The 18282-nt window shown below is 37.5% G+C and overlaps 1 protein-coding gene across 1 annotated transcript in view; it reads right to left on the reverse strand.

The window, feature by feature from the left end:
* Positions 1–1391: 1391 nt before the first annotated feature.
* Positions 1392–18282, reverse strand: part of TET1 (tet methylcytosine dioxygenase 1) — a 107015-nt gene continuing 90124 nt past the window's right edge. Inside the window, exons 10-12 of the mRNA XM_075534470.1 lie at positions 17729–17866; positions 14990–15335; positions 1392–9781 (exon numbers count right to left, since the gene is read on the reverse strand). Of these exons, the coding sequence (XP_075390585.1) occupies positions 8715–9781; positions 14990–15335; positions 17729–17866 (1551 nt within the window). The 3' untranslated portion in view covers positions 1392–8714. The remainder of the gene's footprint in view (positions 9782–14989; positions 15336–17728; positions 17867–18282) is intronic.

Genomic DNA, 18282 nt, shown 5'->3' on the forward strand with positions numbered 1-18282 from the left:
AAGCCATGATACACTTGATTTTGTTTCTATTCAGATACATAGAACATAAAATAGTTCAGTGAGAGCAGCCTGGGAAAACAGCGTGGATGACATCTGCTCTGCGCGTTAGAAAACATGGATTCGTGTTTTTTTGAGATTAGAGCAGTTAGAACTTCTGATTTTTAGGAGGAACTCAACTCACTACCATCAAGTCTCTGCTTTAGTGCAGGCTAGTACTGCCCCTGTGTTCGTAATGGAGCAGGGTAGCCAGTGCACAACCAGTGCTCCTAGAAACCATGTCACTACGGGCACACGGAAGGAACTGGATGCTTGGCCTAGTGAAAAATAAAACCTAGTAGCTGTCTGATAGAGTGATATTTAACTAGTCAAGCTATTTTTAATAGTGGACAAAATAATAGAAAACAAGTTCTTTCACATGAAAGGACAAGTAGATAGGTAGTCTCAGGAGCCACTTATCCAAGGCCCCAGGTTGCCCCTTTTCCTCAATTTTGCTGCTTTACCCTCCCCTGGGCTGTTATTCTTGCTTGTGTGGTCCGTCTACCTCATAAGACCATGTCTTTCTATGCAGTCAGCAAAGAGGGAAGAAGAGGAAGGAAAGGACATGCGACTTCTTTGGACGCTACAAACCAGAATTTTAATCCTCTGAAATTGTATTTGCTAGCTGTCCCACTCAACTTGGGCGGGGACCCAGACTGCTGCAGTAGAGGAGCTGGCGTGGGCTGTGGTTAGTTTGGCGCTTCAGTGGTTGCTAACTTGATAAACTTAAAGCATGATTCTGTAGCATTTACTGTAGTATAAGGATATGTCGAAATGTTTTACATTACATTAAAAAAATTCCTTACTTAGGATGTCAACTTGAAAATACTTCTGACACTCTGTGCTCAGGATTAATTTAAGATTAATGAACTACTGATGAATGCAAGGCAGGGAATAAATCAATCGGATTTGGGTTGAGTAACAGCTCTACCAGTTTGTAGGATTGAGAATTTATTCACCCATGACATCAAAGCTTCAGAGCTGATCTTTAAAATGGGTTAGGAGTCACTACTTAACTAAGGAAATTCAGGAAATGCTAAGTTGCTGACACACGATTCTATAATTTTCAGCCATTATTATTTTGATTTGTGTTGAATAGGGTCCATACAATAGGTCAGTTCACCCGAATGAAATCTTATACTCCTTGGAAGTTAAAATGTGTGAGTTTTGCAGGATGTTAAAAATACCATTTAGAAGGGGAAAGAAAACTAGACTACCAGGTACAAAATAGAAGTATAAAATTTATTTAAAATCACCCACAAAGTTCTGTGTAAGCAGGAATGATACAATTTGTAATAGTTTTTTTCTTTTAAAAACTCATGACAAATATTTAAAATATATTTTCAATTACAGTATTCATTTAGTCCTATTTAATTAGAACAATTTAAAAAAAAGAAAATTTAAGCTCTAAACAAACAAGACACAAGAAAATATAATAGACAATGTCCATGAACTATCTTTACATGTATGTTTCAATACTAATACAGTCCAATGCATTTTGCTACATTAAATGAAATCACGTACAATTGCTGTGCACCAAAATTTAGCTTCATTCGTCTTTCAAGTAACATGCATTTCCAACTTGCAAGTTTTCAAGTTCTGCTAGAATTGGTCCCTTGTCTGCAGAGGGCTAAATGTTGATCATGAAAGAAATAACCAGTTAATATTACCTCCTTCCTTCTACATGGTGAAGTGCTTCTTTAAACTATTTCCCCCTTATGCTAAGAATTAAAAAACGGATATATGTATAAAAAAATCCCTACTAACTTAATATACACAGTATTTATTCAGTAGGATGACAAGGGGGAAAACACCCAAAGAATGGGAAAAATTTTAAAAATATATAAACCCGAAGGTAATAAATAGTAAATATACCCTAGAGATGAGGGGGAAAGTCATTATTTTATTGGGAATCCTGTTTATTCTACTTCACCATGATAAAATATTTATGAATATCTTATTCCCACTAATGATAATTCCTCTGGCATCTCCTTGGAACTAAAGTATGATTTTACTTGGAAGGTCATCAGATATCACAAAAGAAAACAAATTAGAAATTAATGTTTTTCTTTTTGCCAAGTAGGTTTGTAAAGTCCTCCGTCGGGAACATTTTGTATTCCTCAGCAGCCCATGGATGACCTGCGCCTAGCCTGTCCGTATGCAAAGCTGCTCTTTGCTGCTTCTACAAAACCATTTCTGGAAGAATGCTTCTCTTACAGCACCTATATATCACAAAAGTAAAACAAACAAACCACCATACACTGTACCATACACTGTGAAGTCATACTTAAGAAAAAATTTAAAGAACTGTTTCTGTGAAGTTCTAATACATCAGTCATTTTATAATATCAGTTATAAGTTACAGAACAGTCACCAAAAGTGAAATTTATTTAAATATCAAGATTGTTTTGCATGAGTTTTTATTTAGTGATTCAGAATGTACTGTTAAAACAGCCTACTGTTTTATAAAGAGCTTAAAAACCTCACAAGTATGCCTCCTTACTCTCTTATCACTGAGCAAAAAAGTAAATTTAAACTTTAATTTTATATGGCTGGGAAAAAAAAGCAAAGCATAACACATTCAACTAAATGGGAGATAGTATTATCTCTTAAGAGTTTACCAACAACGTGAGTTTACCAAGCAAACTCGTTCAAGAAACCTCTGCAGTTGCCTATATCAAATGCATTACATTTGATCTTGAAATGCAAACCTTAAGTTTTTCACAGGTAATGTCTCTTGTTCTTTTTAATATATTATGTTGGGTGTTTGTCCCCCTCCTGTTTTTATAGGGACATTTTATAAGCATGTTTTATATTCAATTAATAGGTTTTATTCCATCTAAGTTCAACTTGGTACCAACTCCTAAGTCATTGGTCATTGTGCAGAAATGCATTAAGCACACTAAAGGGTAAAGGTCAGTCTTATATTGATCACTTTATGTGACTGAGCAAGCCACTCACACAAGCTTTGTCACCTGCAGGTTCACTTTAACCCTCGGGGTGGGAATAAAAGGAACATTTAGGAAGCCAGTTTGCAAATCTAGGTCATATAGCACAGGTCTATATTGTTCTAAGTTTTGAACTGGTAGTAAATTTGCAGATTACTGATAGGAACTCACTTTGCTACCCCTACTACATCAAATTTCTAGTTCTGAATCACCTCTAGATTACTACTGATTGAAAATGCAAAAGTCCCAGGGGAACTTTTGCATTAAAAGTAGATACCTTCCACAAGTAAGCGCAAAAATACAATCATTGAGAAATTATTTCTTCTATAGATCAGACGCTTCATTAATTAAGTTATCGGTCAGCCAATTAAGATGTAGTGCACAGAAATAGCAGTCATATGGAAATAGCCCTAGAAGATTCAACTTCACACATAATCCTTTGTACAAATTTCAAAAAGTAATCACTGTTTTGAGATTGCGTTTTTGGGACTGGTAGAAATATTAACCTCAATGTTAACTTCTGAGGGAGTGATTACTCCCTTGTCTGAAAAACCAAAAAAACTAAATAAAATTGAGGAAAAGATGACATGACCCTGCTCACTGCTATTCTTAGAAAGCACCACCTGCAGGTGCACGTGTGCATGTCTATGGGGGTGGGGAGTGAATGGGGGAACGAAGGGACTGAATGGAAGGAGGAATAGAAAAATCGAAGGATAGAACATAAAATGAAAATGGGTTAGTGACTTTGCAGTCTCAGAAAATGACAAAAAAGGAAAACAAAGCTTCTGGTCAAGGGATAGCCATTCAAACCTTGCCAAATGGAAAAGAAATAAAATTTTCCACTATTATTTCTACCACAATAAAATGTTTCTGACAAGATGTTTTTCCCTCATATATAAAAGGAGAATACCTTTCATAAGAGCTGCGGGGGACAAAGTAGCTTTTTTGGGAAAAATTGTTTACACTTGCTAGCCAAAGCTTTATAACGTTTCACTCAGACAGAAAAGGGTTACATTAGCTAGTTCTGTTAACACCTGACAATAACATCTCTACCTCGGGACAAAGTATTCAATATGGACAAAGAGTGATGTTCTGCCTGAAAGCTAATTGGACCTTCTCAGAAAGAGGAACCTGACCTCTATTTTATACACAGAAGAAAAATCAAAGGTACCAAGGATCTGCACTTTTGAATTGCATTCTAAAGCCAAGGATAATTTAATTTTGAACAACTATTAGAAGAAAGCTAAACTTGGAACATGATTCGAATCTTTCAGCATTCAGGGAGGCAGACGATAAGATCACTGAAGTTACAGATCAAATCATTTCTGGGCAAGTTTAGGAGCTGTGCACTATAAAAAAAAACTCTAATACATGAAGACAACGCACACTAAGAGAAGCAATGCTAGGCCAAATAGGCAATAGATGCGAATTTTAGTATATACAAAAGTACGAGTAGATAGTATGTACAATGGAAATATGCTTCTTCCAGTATTTTCGATCATCCAGTCCTTAAAGCACTTTACAATAAGCATAACACCAACGTCAGAGGGAGTAAAAGCCTGTGTCACGGAACAGTTGTTCACCAAGCTAGGTAATAGCTGCATTGCCACTCTAAATATTTTCCGATTGCCAGATTTTTTTTCCATTTCCTTTGATAAGTCAGCTAGATTTTTTAAAAAGCCTCCCCCTCCCCCAATTAAATCTGCAAGTAGGGGCGTCTTTCTGCAATTTTAAATGGTTTTCTCCGGAACCTCTCAGAAATAACCAGAGCCATTTTTGACTTGTGCCAACCTAAGGTTATTTACCAATCAATAACACGACCCTCTGGGAGAGCACATCCTGTTTGTTTTTCTACAGCCCTACTACCCAAAACATGGCCGTCATCTTGCAACAACGCTAATGACAAACCCATCTTAACCTCTGCTTTCTAAGTGGCGGAACTCTGTGACTTGGAAAGTGACGTCCAGTGCTGCGAGAGGCCGCAACTATAGCTTATTTCACAATTCACTTGTCATAAATTCCTACAAAAATTCAGAACTTACAATTGTATTAAATCTAGACAAAAACAAGACGCCACAAAACCCCCCATGCATTAACAAGGTGGGAAATAGACAGGTATCTATTAGTAAAGGTGGTATACAGCTACTGATTCTGTCGGCACGTTAAAAGATAATGCTGTGCCATTATCGGCGGACGCTATCATGCAATAATGTCACAACTTTACCTCAGAAAAAACGTCTACATCTATGTCGTAAAAGTCTACATGTACATGTAATGCCTTTGGAGGCACGCTCACACATGCGGTGGTGAAAGTGAACAGTAGGAGTAAGAACATCAAGTTCCTTTTATTGATGCCAGCCCAGAGGTGCGGCAAGACAGAATAGAACTGCCCCATAGGCTTCCGAAGATGTAATCTTTCAAGAGGCAGACTGCCACGTCCTCCTCATTGTGGAGTGGTTGATGGCTTAGATCCACACAATTTTCAGTTAGCAATTGAGTGTTTAACAATACTAGTAAATGTGAATTAAATCAGTAGCTCATTTACAAGTGTATGCATTCAATTAAGTATGTATTGGACTATGTCTTAAGTAAATTGTTAAGGAGAGCTTTGAGTTGAAATTCTATATTTAATAAATGAGAAGAACCCACACCCATGCAGATTGCATAATGAAGACACTGGAAGGTTATTTAAGAGGCAAAACATGTTGGACAAATAAAACAGAACACCCTATAGCTACAGGTTTTTTATATATCTTCACTTTTGAATAATATTTTAATTAGGTTTATAATATGGTTTATTTGGTACTTTATGAAGGAGTTCAAAACAAGAGGTAGGATAGGCTGACAAGTGTAAGAAAAACCCCTCAAACAATGGCCTAAGAAAAATGTATTAGTGGTGGTATATTGATGGGCTGTGGGGGACAGGATTATATATACAATACACAGAAGTTATTCTCATGATACTGGACAGTTTTATAATGTTTTATGGGTTAAACTGAGGGTCATGTGTCAATGAATTCAGCTATCAGATCATGAGAGAAGGTGGAAGATTCAAAACCCAATTTGAGGTGGATGAAATGGGAACCATTACTGAAAGTCAGAACAGAAAAATAAAAATGTCAGGTGTACAGTTTTCTGAATGAAAATGCCCTCAAAGAAATAAATTATTTTTGTTTGATAAGAAAGCATTCTACAAACAGTGCATCTAGCATATAATCACAATGCTGCAGAACATTGAATAAGATTAAAACAAGCAAACAAAACCTTTTTAACCCCAGGGCAGAGAATGGGACAGTAAATGGTTACACTTGGGTCAGAATCCTGCGTTTCCCATGGTGGGGTTATCGGTTGAGGCATTCTACAAAGGAACTTCACTATTACAATTGAGTGGCAAAATGCAAGTCAACACGAGAAATTTGTATGTAGTTGTTTAGGTAAACCACAAATCTCAATATTCACATCAATCAACACTGGTGTTTAAATTTCAGTATTTTAAAAAGGTTAGATAAATGCAGACATAATCATTGATTTGAGGGAAATTTAATATTTGCCAGGGCATCTTTAGGATTTTAATTCTGTAAATTTACTATGTCTTACGTAGTGATTCAAAGGACAAAAGCATACTTAACATTTGGAGGCATTCCGTAATTATTTGTAGAACAAAAGAAGGAAAGGTGGGTGCATGGATAAACGGCTATAAAGCTTTATCCGTTAAATCTAGTGAGAAAATAATTTCTAGTGGGAGCTAAAGCCTAAAACATAATATCACAAGGGTTTATTCCTGATAGTCTAGTACTAGTAAATATCTTATTGGAGCAGCTGAAGCAATAAACAATCACTATTTATATACTTATATGTATGGGAAACCTTGGGTTCACAAAAATTTACATTTTAAAACAGAAAACGAAGGCACACAAAATACTAAACCAAGTCAATGAATTACTCTGTTGTACTTGTTTTACAAGCAGAGATCTAGTCGTACAAGACGATGCTCTCTCAACTGAAGTTTTGTTATTCGCAATCCCTTCATGTTCTTTTACTTGGATAAGTCAAAAGCTTGACGTTTATACTTTGCACCATAAATTATATTAATATGTTCTAAGTTTTTCTTTAGAGAGCTTGCTGGAACTGTTGACTTTTGCACCAAAATTATGAGTGTTAGTGGTTGTGGGCTTCCTATGGCATTTCCAAGGGAGAAGCACCATTAGGTTTTCCATACTCCCCAGGAATCTGACACCTTTAAATGTAATAGCACCTCTGCATTTTAATAGAATCAAGTATTTTGTTGTTCTTAACATTTTACTTGGGCAATCTCTTTAGTTTTGCTTGAAAACAAGTCAATAAAAAATGGGAATAAATAGTGGAACAACTACAATTCTGAAAGTCAGAACAGAAAAATGAAAATGTAATTCTGTACAATACAGAATGCCGCTTTTCCTGTCGATTAGACATCCTATCACAGTATAGGCAATTATAGAAGGTAAAATAACATTTCTGCAAAACTAAAATGGCGAGATCAAGTATTTGGATAATTCTGGAGGGACACAACCATGCTTACAATACCAATCCTTCGTTTCCACTGGCAGTGTAATGATAAGGAAACGTGTCCTTAACGCTTTTGACAAGAATCTTTTCTAATTCTATACCTGGTTAACTTTCAGAACAAATAAGGCAGTTAGGGGTGGTTAGCCAATTTACTTTCGTATTCTAGTATTGGAAGCATTTGACTCTTCAGAATCGATTATGTACAATATCCATTTGGAGATCACTCTCATGGATAATCAGAGTGAGGGTAAATTGAGGCTCACTCAATTAATCAGAAGGGACAACTCTTAATTAGTTCCAAAGAAAATATCAATATTGGTAATACGTTTCCTAACTTTGACTTTAGTTATCATTTAACAATTTTTATATTCTCTACTTTGTATAAGTAGATAACAGAATGAGAAAGAATACACTGAAAAAACAAAACAAAACCATATACATGAGTAGAACACATACTGCATTTAACAAGATGAACTCTACACAGCAAGAATAAATGATTTCTCTTGTATGCAAATATGCACTAACAATAGACAATAGGAATCTTATACTATTTCAAGTTACTTTTAAAATAGAAAGTGCTTTTAAAATATATATTTACAATTTTTGAACAGCCGCCAACCATTATTAACAACACAATTTTGTACAGCAGAAATATTTTAAGAGAAAACATTTCATTGGTTTGCTTCAAAAGAGTATGCCGATTTTCTAGCAATGATCGGAAGATGTCTGAACAATGGCACCCTGAAATAATAAGTCAGCGTGTTTTAAACTGTGTCAATGTGGTTGAGCACCAGGAGCTGTGTAGACTTAACACTGTGTATCTTGATTTTACATCATAGAACATGAACCTGTTAAAATCCTCTAAAAATGACTCGTTTCATAGTAAACAGACTTAATTTAAAGCACCAAACTGGGTGATTCTATCAAGGTTAACACCTAACCAAAACATTTCTTTATGTATTTAAAACTATAAAACTTTTATTTTTGCTTAAAATGTGCACTTTCTACTAATTGTCAAAATAGTCACAGTTAAGAAACCCCCACCCCGTTTATGTTTTTGTTTTAACCTCAGCCTTCAAATGGGTGAGATGAAGGTAGAGTGAACGACAACATGACTTTCCTTTTACCAGCACCTGGAAAAACTACACTGCACGAGCAAAGGCATTAAGAAGGGGAGGGAAGCTCTCAAGCCCATTTTTTATAGGGCCCGGCAACATGTGTGAAAGCATAAGAGGACACGGTAACAAACTTGTTTTTTGTTGATGTGACTGCTTTATGATAAGGAATTTGGTGCAATGCATTGCCTTCAGGGGACGATTCTGGGCCGGGGGCAGGGGCGGGGAAGGGTTCAGGGGTTGGGGCAGGGGCCAGTTCAGGGAACACTGCTACTTCACTAGCTTCCCGGTCTTTCTCTGAAGTCTCACTCTTTTTATTCGTAGCCTCCTTAGCCTCAAACTTCATCTTGGTTGCTTGAAAACCATGTTGTGGCTGATTCAGGTTTTTGTGCTGGTAGAAGACGAGGGAGAGGCGCGTAGGATGACTCCGATTAGGATGCTCCAGAGGAGTCGTAGCGTGCAGCTCTCGCCGGGCACATTCTATCAACACAGAGCCGTGCGAAGGTGCGATTGCCACCCCTCCAATATTGGCGTCCGAGAAGATGTGCTCACTGTCTGACCAATACTCATCGATGTGGGGCAATTTCTCCTCAGCATCTGGCAGGGGATCATTTGAAGGAGGCTCATCCGACAAAGGATCATCTGCTTCAGAATGCGGATCCTCTTCTTCCATCCCAGAGGGAGCAAGTTCTTGAGAGGTGATGGGCGGGGGCTGCTGGTTTTGCCGATTAGTTGTTAGCTGCTCAGTTGGACCACTGGGAGGCTCAGAATAAACCAGGGAATCTGTCGTGGGAGTAGAAACGGGAGTAAGAGGAACTGATTCAGACTGTGCAATTCCCGTGTTGTCCTCAGCAGGTGCATTAGCACCACTGAGTCTGGGAGAAGGCAGTTTGCAGTGGGGGCTGCTACTTCTTTCTGGAAACCTGGAGGACACCGCTGCATCGTTTTGACATGGAGCTGCTGTGGTTGAAGTACCCATTGGGGACAAGGAGAAGCCTGGAGGCATGTTGGCCTCTTTCACTGATCGAGGAATGGATGGGATCACTGAGTAGGTTTTAGTGTTGTCTGAACCTTTGAAGATAAAGTGTGGTTCAGTTTCACTTTTTATTTCAGGTTGCAAGGTCTCACTTTTACACCCTAAACGGAGAAAAGAACACCATGGTGAAGATAAAACACACAGTATGATTGGGTAGTCGTTGTCTTCTGAGAATATCTAAAGGGAGAATTACAAAGATGATGTAACAGAACGTGTTAGTAATATTGACCAATTTTGTTCCATTTATTTTTCTAATCAAGTAACACACACATGAGTATGTAGTTTATGTAATTTGGTAAACTTTTTTGGGGGGTGAGGGGGATGCTTTTTTTTTCCCCCAGAGGAGAGTGCGAACACAGTACCCCAGTGGGACAATTCTGCAGTCGAGTTTCCCATATTTGGGAAAATGGCAGGGGTCAGCACATCTGGAGTGCAATGGATAAGCCTCGCCATGGGAAGACCACCTTTGTGATCATGTTTTAATCATTGATTAAAACAGTAAAACATTAGAACTAACCTAACTGGCTGTGAAATAAATACAAAAAACCATAGATTGGAATATTGTGCTGTTGATATGATAACTTAGAGCACTAGTCAACTACCATTTGAGTTGACTATATGTAGATATAGATATATATTAGGTATTCTATGAAATAATGCCCAGGTAAGAGTTAGACGTGTGCTTGAGTACTGAAAGCACCCTAGCTGGAACAGTTAATTATTAATGAAAAGAAAAACACGCTCATTGCCACTGACAGGATTACAATCTACAGTGACCCCGTGACAGGGTAGAACTACCCTGTGGGATTCTGAGACTCTAACTATGCGGGAGTAGAGAGGCCAAGACGCAACTTTCTCCCCAGCAGTGGCTGGTGGTTTTTGAACTATTAAACGCATAACCACTTTATTTCCAAGGATTCTTACTTAATTAAAAGTATGTAAAAATCTTAGTGTATCTATTGAAAGTCAGCCCTCGAAAAAAAAATCTTAGTGTAAAATAAGCACTTTGTGACCTTTCAGAAAAGACCAAGTAAATTGTGTTCGTTTTTAGCTACAAAAGTAAGTCATTATATATAGATTATTATACTTTGGCAATTGTGAGTAACTTAATCTGGCAAATCTATACAAATGATGGATCAAATGGAAAGAATTTTTTTTGAGGTTCAAAAGCAACAAATTTTAGTATCGAGAACCAGTAAACAAAAAGCATTTTAAATGAGTAAATAATATGACTAGCATCTAATATGAAAGATCTTCAATTCCTGCCTCAGATAATATAATCCAAGGAACAATCCATCTTATTCCTAAATAGTAACTATCTAAATGACCCAAGCATTTAGTGTACATATCAATTACTATAGTGGTGAGGTGTCCGTAAAAGTAAATCATGAGAAGGAAGGGCTCAAAGGATAACAATGCAGTGACTCTTCAGTTAGGTGGAGCAGAAAAGACTCCAAAGACTCTCGACCAAAGACTGTGCGCTGACTACTAGAAAGGCGCATACCAGCGAGGGGACAGGTCGGATCAGAGCACACAGCAGCAAATGAGGGGAGGGAGAGTGGAGCACAGCCTGCCCACCAAGCCTTGAGGGACGACATCCCTGCTCAGAGAAGCCAATGCAGAGAGAGGACAATATAGCTGGCCCCACGATGAAACATGACATCCCTCACTGACCCATAGCCTTACAGGGGACAACACTGGCGACACAGTGTGGGAATTACATCTGATCTGACCCCACCCACCAAGGTGAAACACTAAGGGCTGGCTACATAACAGCAAGCAAGGGGAGCAGAGCAAGGAAGTCCGCAGGGAAAACCAAAAATGGACTTTGGGGCCAGGGTGTGACAGCCAATCAGACTCAACCAGGAAACACTCCTACAGGCCTATGGACCTTGAAGTATTTACAGACTTTTCTTTTTTGCCCTTGTTTTTTTAATTGTTGCATTTTTCTTTTGTGACTTTGTTTTGCTGTCTTGGTTTTTTGTCACATTATGATCTCTGCAGGCCTATGTATATAAGGTAGGAGGGATAAACAATCTGGAGGAGAAAAAAACGAGATTGATGGTTCCATGGTTCCAGAGCAACATGGGAGAAGGGGAGAGGAAGTGGGTGTTAACAAACCAGGAACAAGGGAACAAGGGGTCTAAAATCAATGGCGAGGGGGTAGGAGGCCTGGAAGGGCTTGATCAAGGGCCACGTAACCAAGAATTACTGAATTACTGAAGAATTACTGAAATCCAAATGAAGGCTGAGCATGATAATGGAACAAAGGGAAATAGAGGGAAGAACTAGAAGGCAAAGTGCATTTAGAGGTCTAAAAACAGGCATGTGCATATGCAAATATATGACGATGGGGAAACAGAATTATGTGCATATATTTATAGGTTTAGTATTAAGGTAGCAGATGGACATTGGGCCTCCACTCAAGTACTCCCTCAATCCAAGAATATTTTGTTTCATTAAACTGGCATTCCATGATGCTCACTTTCATGACACGATCACTGAAGACAAAGTAGTGAATAAGCAAATGTGGTAAAGAAATTGGATGGTGACTGGCTATCAAAAGACATAGTGTCCGGGGTCTTATAGGCTTGAAGATAAACAATAGTCACCTAGCTCAGAAACGACAAAGTTCACATGGAAGAGGCACACTAGTCTGTGTGATCACAAGGTGAGGATGAGATCATGTATCAGGCATCAAATACCAAAAAAAAATCATATCAATGTGAATGAGGAGGAGTGAAATCCAAAGCCCATCAGAGTAAGCTAATGGACATGCTTCTCCCCACACCCCCCAAAAATCACAATTTTACCTTATAAATCTGGCTAGATAAGAGGATGTACACTGGTACAGATATGAACTGGAAACACAGGGAATCCAGGACAGATGATCCCTTCAGGACCAGTGCTGAGAGTGGCGATACCAGGAGGGTGGGGTGGAAAGGGGGAACAGAAAAGTGGGTGAAGGGATATGTCACACAGTTTAAGACATGATAAAATAACAATAATTTATAAATTATCAAGGGATCATCAGGGAGGGAGGGATGGGAGAAATGAGCTGATACCAAGGACTCAAGTAGAAAGCAAATGTTTTGGGAATGATGATGGCAACAAATGTACAAATGTGCTCGACATAATGGATGTATGTATGAATTGTGGTAAGAATTATTAAAAGGAAAAAAAGGTTTATACCATAAGAGCTGAAGAAGTACATCAGAATAAGGTTTCCATTTCAACTAGCCCCTGTCCTTTGTAAGGGAAGTACTGAAAAATGACATAAGAGGACAGTGATTTGGTTGGTTATAGAGTCAGATATATGAGCTATAAACCTAAATTCAATTACTGTCTGTAAAGTAGGGTTATAAAGATGAAGTGATAATTCTCCAGTATGGTCTCTTCAGTATTTCTTTTCATAATTCCTTTTGAAGTATATAAATCTATAAATTTCCATTTCTCACAGCTTGAAATAAACAAATAACGGCTCACAAATATAAAAACAAAAGAAGAAAACAACAACCCTAATTGGAACATCAACATGTTGCACATCCCCCACCCCACACATACGGACACTCCTTTTACGGCTCTTTAGACAACTAACCGGGTTTAGATGGGATAGAAACTATGCAAAAAACTGGATAGAAACTATGCAAAATGAATCCTAAGCATCTTGTACCAGGAAAGAAGAAAATCAAAGAGAGAGTCATGATCTGTCAAGGAAATTTGAAGGCAACTAAAAAGGTTTCTAAATACAAAAGATGAGACAATCTTTGCGTTTAAACGTGTCTTGAAATGTAAACACACAAATGTACTGAACCACAAATTATGTTGGAGAAGCAAAAGGATCACAGGATACAAGTTTAAGAAAAAAGTTATCACATCAGAGGATTATTTGGGAGGTAAATAACTGGACACTTATTTACCCTGATTTCCCAGTATGGTTTTTCACTGAAAATTAATATGTAATAGCTATAGGCAATACTTTCTTTAAAAAAATTTACAAACCCAAAACTGATTCTAACACTAACAATGTAATTAATCTACCCAAAGTTCATGTGTGCCTGTAGAACCAGTAGGTAAAAGAGTACATCCAACAATGAGGACAACAAGACAATGAAAGCGAGTGGTGATGACTGCACAAATCTTAATATGAATGATTAAATTTTGTTAAGTATATGCCAATAAAACTATTTTAAAAAGAGACCATCAGATATATGCTTCCTGGTGCGATGCAAGTTTACTAAGCACTATTAGAATTCTCGTGGCATTATTATTAAAAAAGAAAAATCTAAACTGAATGTAAGCAAACTTTTAAAATGAGAGAGAAACGTGTTGATTGATTCTGTAGGGAGGGAACGGCACCACTCGATGTGTGCGTCAGATGATATGTGAAGCTCAATTCACGAGGAGGGTCTCTATAGTGGTTGGGAGTCTCTATAGTGGTTGGGAGTCTCTATAGTGGTGGTTGGGAGTCTCTACAGTGGTTGGGAGTCCGCCGTGCATTGCGTAGCAGTGCTCGGGTCTTCCTTCTTATAGTCTGACTAGCTTATTTGTTTACTTCAAGTTTCAATTTTGAGTTCCTGCATTTGGACCTTTGCAGTTGATATTTCCTCTAATTGCTATATTATTTCTCTAAATATGTATATTGATGAATCTTATTTCCTTCAGGACTTTGGCCATACTGCATTTCCAGGGAGACCATCAAGACAATCCTAGGTTTGACTCCTATATTTGGAATATCCAGACCAATCTAAAGTGGTGCTTGGAAATTTTCAGACTACTTAAATGGATGCTTACGGTAAGAAATGCTTACAGAATATCCAGACATTGATAGACACAAACATGAAACCATGTTTTGTGGGAGGCAAGAGAAAAAAGGAGCTGATATCAAGGGCTCAAATACCAATAAATGTCTAGAAAATCATGACGGCACCATATGTACAAATACACTGGATACAATTGCTGGACATGTTAAAGAGCTGTAAGTGCCCCAAATAAAACAATGTTAAAACAATCATTAAAAGGCAAAAACCCATGTATGCTTGTGTTTTTAAAGGCATACATAGAAAGAAACAATACTAAGAAAAATCCATGGGTCATTGTTTTGTTGACTTGGTTTTAGCACACATTTGAAAATCAGCTGTCACTCTAAGCGCACTAATAAATGTTCAAGAAAATCCACCAATTAAAAGTTTTCTGTAACTTTACCTTTTCATAACATCTCTGAGAGAAGAAAAGATAATACAAAAATAAGGTATAAAGAAACCAATGAAAGTTCACCGTGGAAATGAGCAGGTTGACTAAGATCTCACCTAAAAGAGGCAGTGATGAAGTCTTACTATTATTGGTCGTTGGATTATACTTCTTCCGCTTGATTGCAGGAACGAGTTTCTTCTCGTTCTTCTTATTAGTGAGAATCTTTGTCATCATCGAAGCCCGCTTCTTCCCACAACGAGGAACAGGCATAGTAAAACGTTTAATTTTTTTACTACGAGGTGCGAGGACCTGGATGGCCCCAGATTTGATTTTGGCTTCCAAGCCTTCCTTCGAGCCAAACTCATCTGTGTCTGAAAGTTTGTAAAGAGGTAGCACATGGAGCTGCTCATCTTCAGGAATGACTCCCAATGAGCGGTTATCTTCTCTGGTTAAAGTACAAACCTGATATGAAAAAAAACATGAAATGGGAAATATGGGTCCTGTACATTTACCTCAGTTATTTGCATAGCTAATTTTTACTTTATTTTCAATTTCTGACAATAAATTCATTTTAATGTACTCAACTGTAATCCAATTCCAGTAACATATCAGTCATGGTAAGAACACCATTGCAATTGATTTTTATAAATACTATGGTACTGCATTATAACATCACTTACATTAAGAAATTGTTCCTGAATTAGTTTCATTATCTTTCCAGTAATCATTCACATAAATGGTGCAAAATATTAGCATGTGACTTTTAATCTAAACATTGGAGGTTTGAATGACCCCTTTGCACCATGGAGGTAGTGATCGGGGCAAGAATGTTTTACGGAGCTCTATACCAGACGGCCCACAGTGAATGGGAATCCAGTCAAAGGCAACTAACAACTACACTGAGGAGACACCAGTACCTTATTTAACTAATATCAACATTCCTTTGTGGTGGACCTGGGTTGGGGGATTGTCCATAGTTAATCAGTCTAATTTTCTGGCCTTTCCTATTTTTTTTTTGGTTAAATAAAGCAAACATTAATTGTCTTAAGCAGGTTAAGAAGTTATTTGTATTATCTTCTGGATGAGGGAGACCATTAGCACAAGGTCACCATGGTGTCTGAGGGTTCCTGGGATAATTCGCTCTAAAGAGGACCTGGGAGTAAAAGAATCTTGTTAAATAAACATGGACATGTTTACGATAGAACTGAAATAGCGTTTGAAGTACAACAGAGAAGCAGGTGCTGATCTAGGAGTAGGAGGGACTTTGGGACACTTGCAGTCATTAAGGCAGGGGACCTTACAGGAAAGCTCCAGGAGCTTTCTTGGGCAGTCAGGACGTGGCTCTTGACACAGCTCCATTAAGGACACCCCCAGGTGAACCGCTGAGAGAGCCTGACTTCTCTCCTTTATAATATTTTTAGTATTCATTTTGTTAGAATGAATTTTATTTTCATCAATAAATGAAGACAAGCCCCGAAGGCATTGTAGATTACTTCTTGGGCTGCCAGCTAACCACAAGATCGGCATTTAGAAACCACCATGGAAAAGAAATAATGCTTTCTACTTCCATAAAAATTTACTCTTGAAAACGAATAGGGTTAAATTTAACGAATGTTAAACTGTGCTTATTATTTTTATAGTGTAAACATCTAAATGAAGTATGCAAAATTAATCTATGAGTATAATACTTATAATAATTGTAATCCATTTAAATTTTTTAAAATTTCAATCATATGTCCAATAAGTTCTTTATTATTAGAGACATCCTTCCTGAAGACTTTTTTCTTAGTAGGGGCGCTATAAAAAGGTGCCAAGTTGAAAGTGCAGATTTGATTTTATAATGCTTTGGATCCCATAAAAAACTTCAGGATACCAGATACCTGTCATTAAATCAATCTGAGAATCTTCTATCAGTATATTTCCACTTCGGTCATTTTATTTGTCCATAATGAGGGAAAGTTAAGGGGGAGCTAAGACTAGACATTGAGAACAAAACTAGAAAATTGGGCAAGAAGATATAGTAGAATGAGAGTCAAAGAACATGGGGAAAAAGATTTGTGTCTAGTTCTAAACATCATCTCTATTATCCCCTTGTTTCCTCATAGATTTACTATGTAATAAAGACAATCCAAGAAAATCTACTGACCAAGTGATGCATCAGGAGGATTTGTATAACTTGGGCATAACGTGAGGCATGAATAATGAAAAGTCATCTCCATTAATGAAAGGTTCACTTGGCTCCTTGATTATTTATAGGCATGTACTGATCAAACGAGAAAAAGAGTTTTACATGGGATACAGCTGACTACAGTTTCCTTGCCACACATTATAAGAGTCTGTGCTTTCCTGACAAAAGGACATTCTTGCACAGGCACTTCAGCTTGATTTAAGTATATTTTAATTGATTTCAAGCTAGGGGCATGGGAAAATGTTCAAGAATGAAGATAAATTATACAAGCTGGAAGTCAAACATTACTTGAAAATTTGGAATATTAATATTACTCCATGCACACTGGCATTAAGGAATAAATATGCATGATAAATTTGGCAGAGCTTTCTCACCAAAAAAAAGAGAAGCTGATGGCAAATAAAGAGCAGGAAGTTGCTTCATTTCATACTTCCATGTTTAGCAAAAGAGAATACTTCTTAAAAATCCTGGACTTCTATCTCCTCCCAAATAGCCAGTTAAAAACATAATTTAACTTTGAAAATTATATGTGATCTAACTTTAATCCTATCCTACACAGCACACAAATATGACCTGGCATTGCACCAACCAATCACATTTAAACATCATAGTTCTGGGGCACACAGTGGTGGAGAGGCTTTACCCGGAAGGGGTCTCAGGTACATACCACAGTGCTTCCATTATTCATGTTATGAATGTCTCTGTGGGGGTGGGCACAAAAATCCAGGCAAGCAGTGACACCAGAAAAAGGACGGCCTTCTTCATAGCCAAGGCGACAATCTCGGCCAATTTCTTCATTCTCTATCTGCAGAGATACAGATTTCAAAGACAGAAAGAATGACCTTCAATGTAGAGGGAAAACAAGCAAAGTTTCTAAATCTAATACCCTTTGGATATGTGAGATGATAGAGTCTTACAATAGTGAATAGATTCAGCTCAGTGACATGCAGAACAAAGAGTAAGAGGATGCAGAAGAACAGCATGATGATAGCCTACAAAAGCCAGGGAAAGAACATTAAAAAGCAATTAAAAAAAAAAAAAAAGGAAATTAGTCTCAACTATTACATGAGGGAGAAAAGAACCCTAATATAGTGCATTAGTAACCTACAATTTATGATTATAAAAACCATAGATACATTTCATAAACAAGTTTCAATTTAACAGATACCATATGTTATACTTTAAATTATGATGATGTCAATTAATGGATTTTTTGTGCTT

Source organism: Tenrec ecaudatus, chromosome 16 (genome assembly GCF_050624435.1).
Source record: "Tenrec ecaudatus isolate mTenEca1 chromosome 16, mTenEca1.hap1, whole genome shotgun sequence".
NCBI classification, from domain to species: domain Eukaryota; kingdom Metazoa; phylum Chordata; class Mammalia; order Afrosoricida; family Tenrecidae; genus Tenrec; species Tenrec ecaudatus.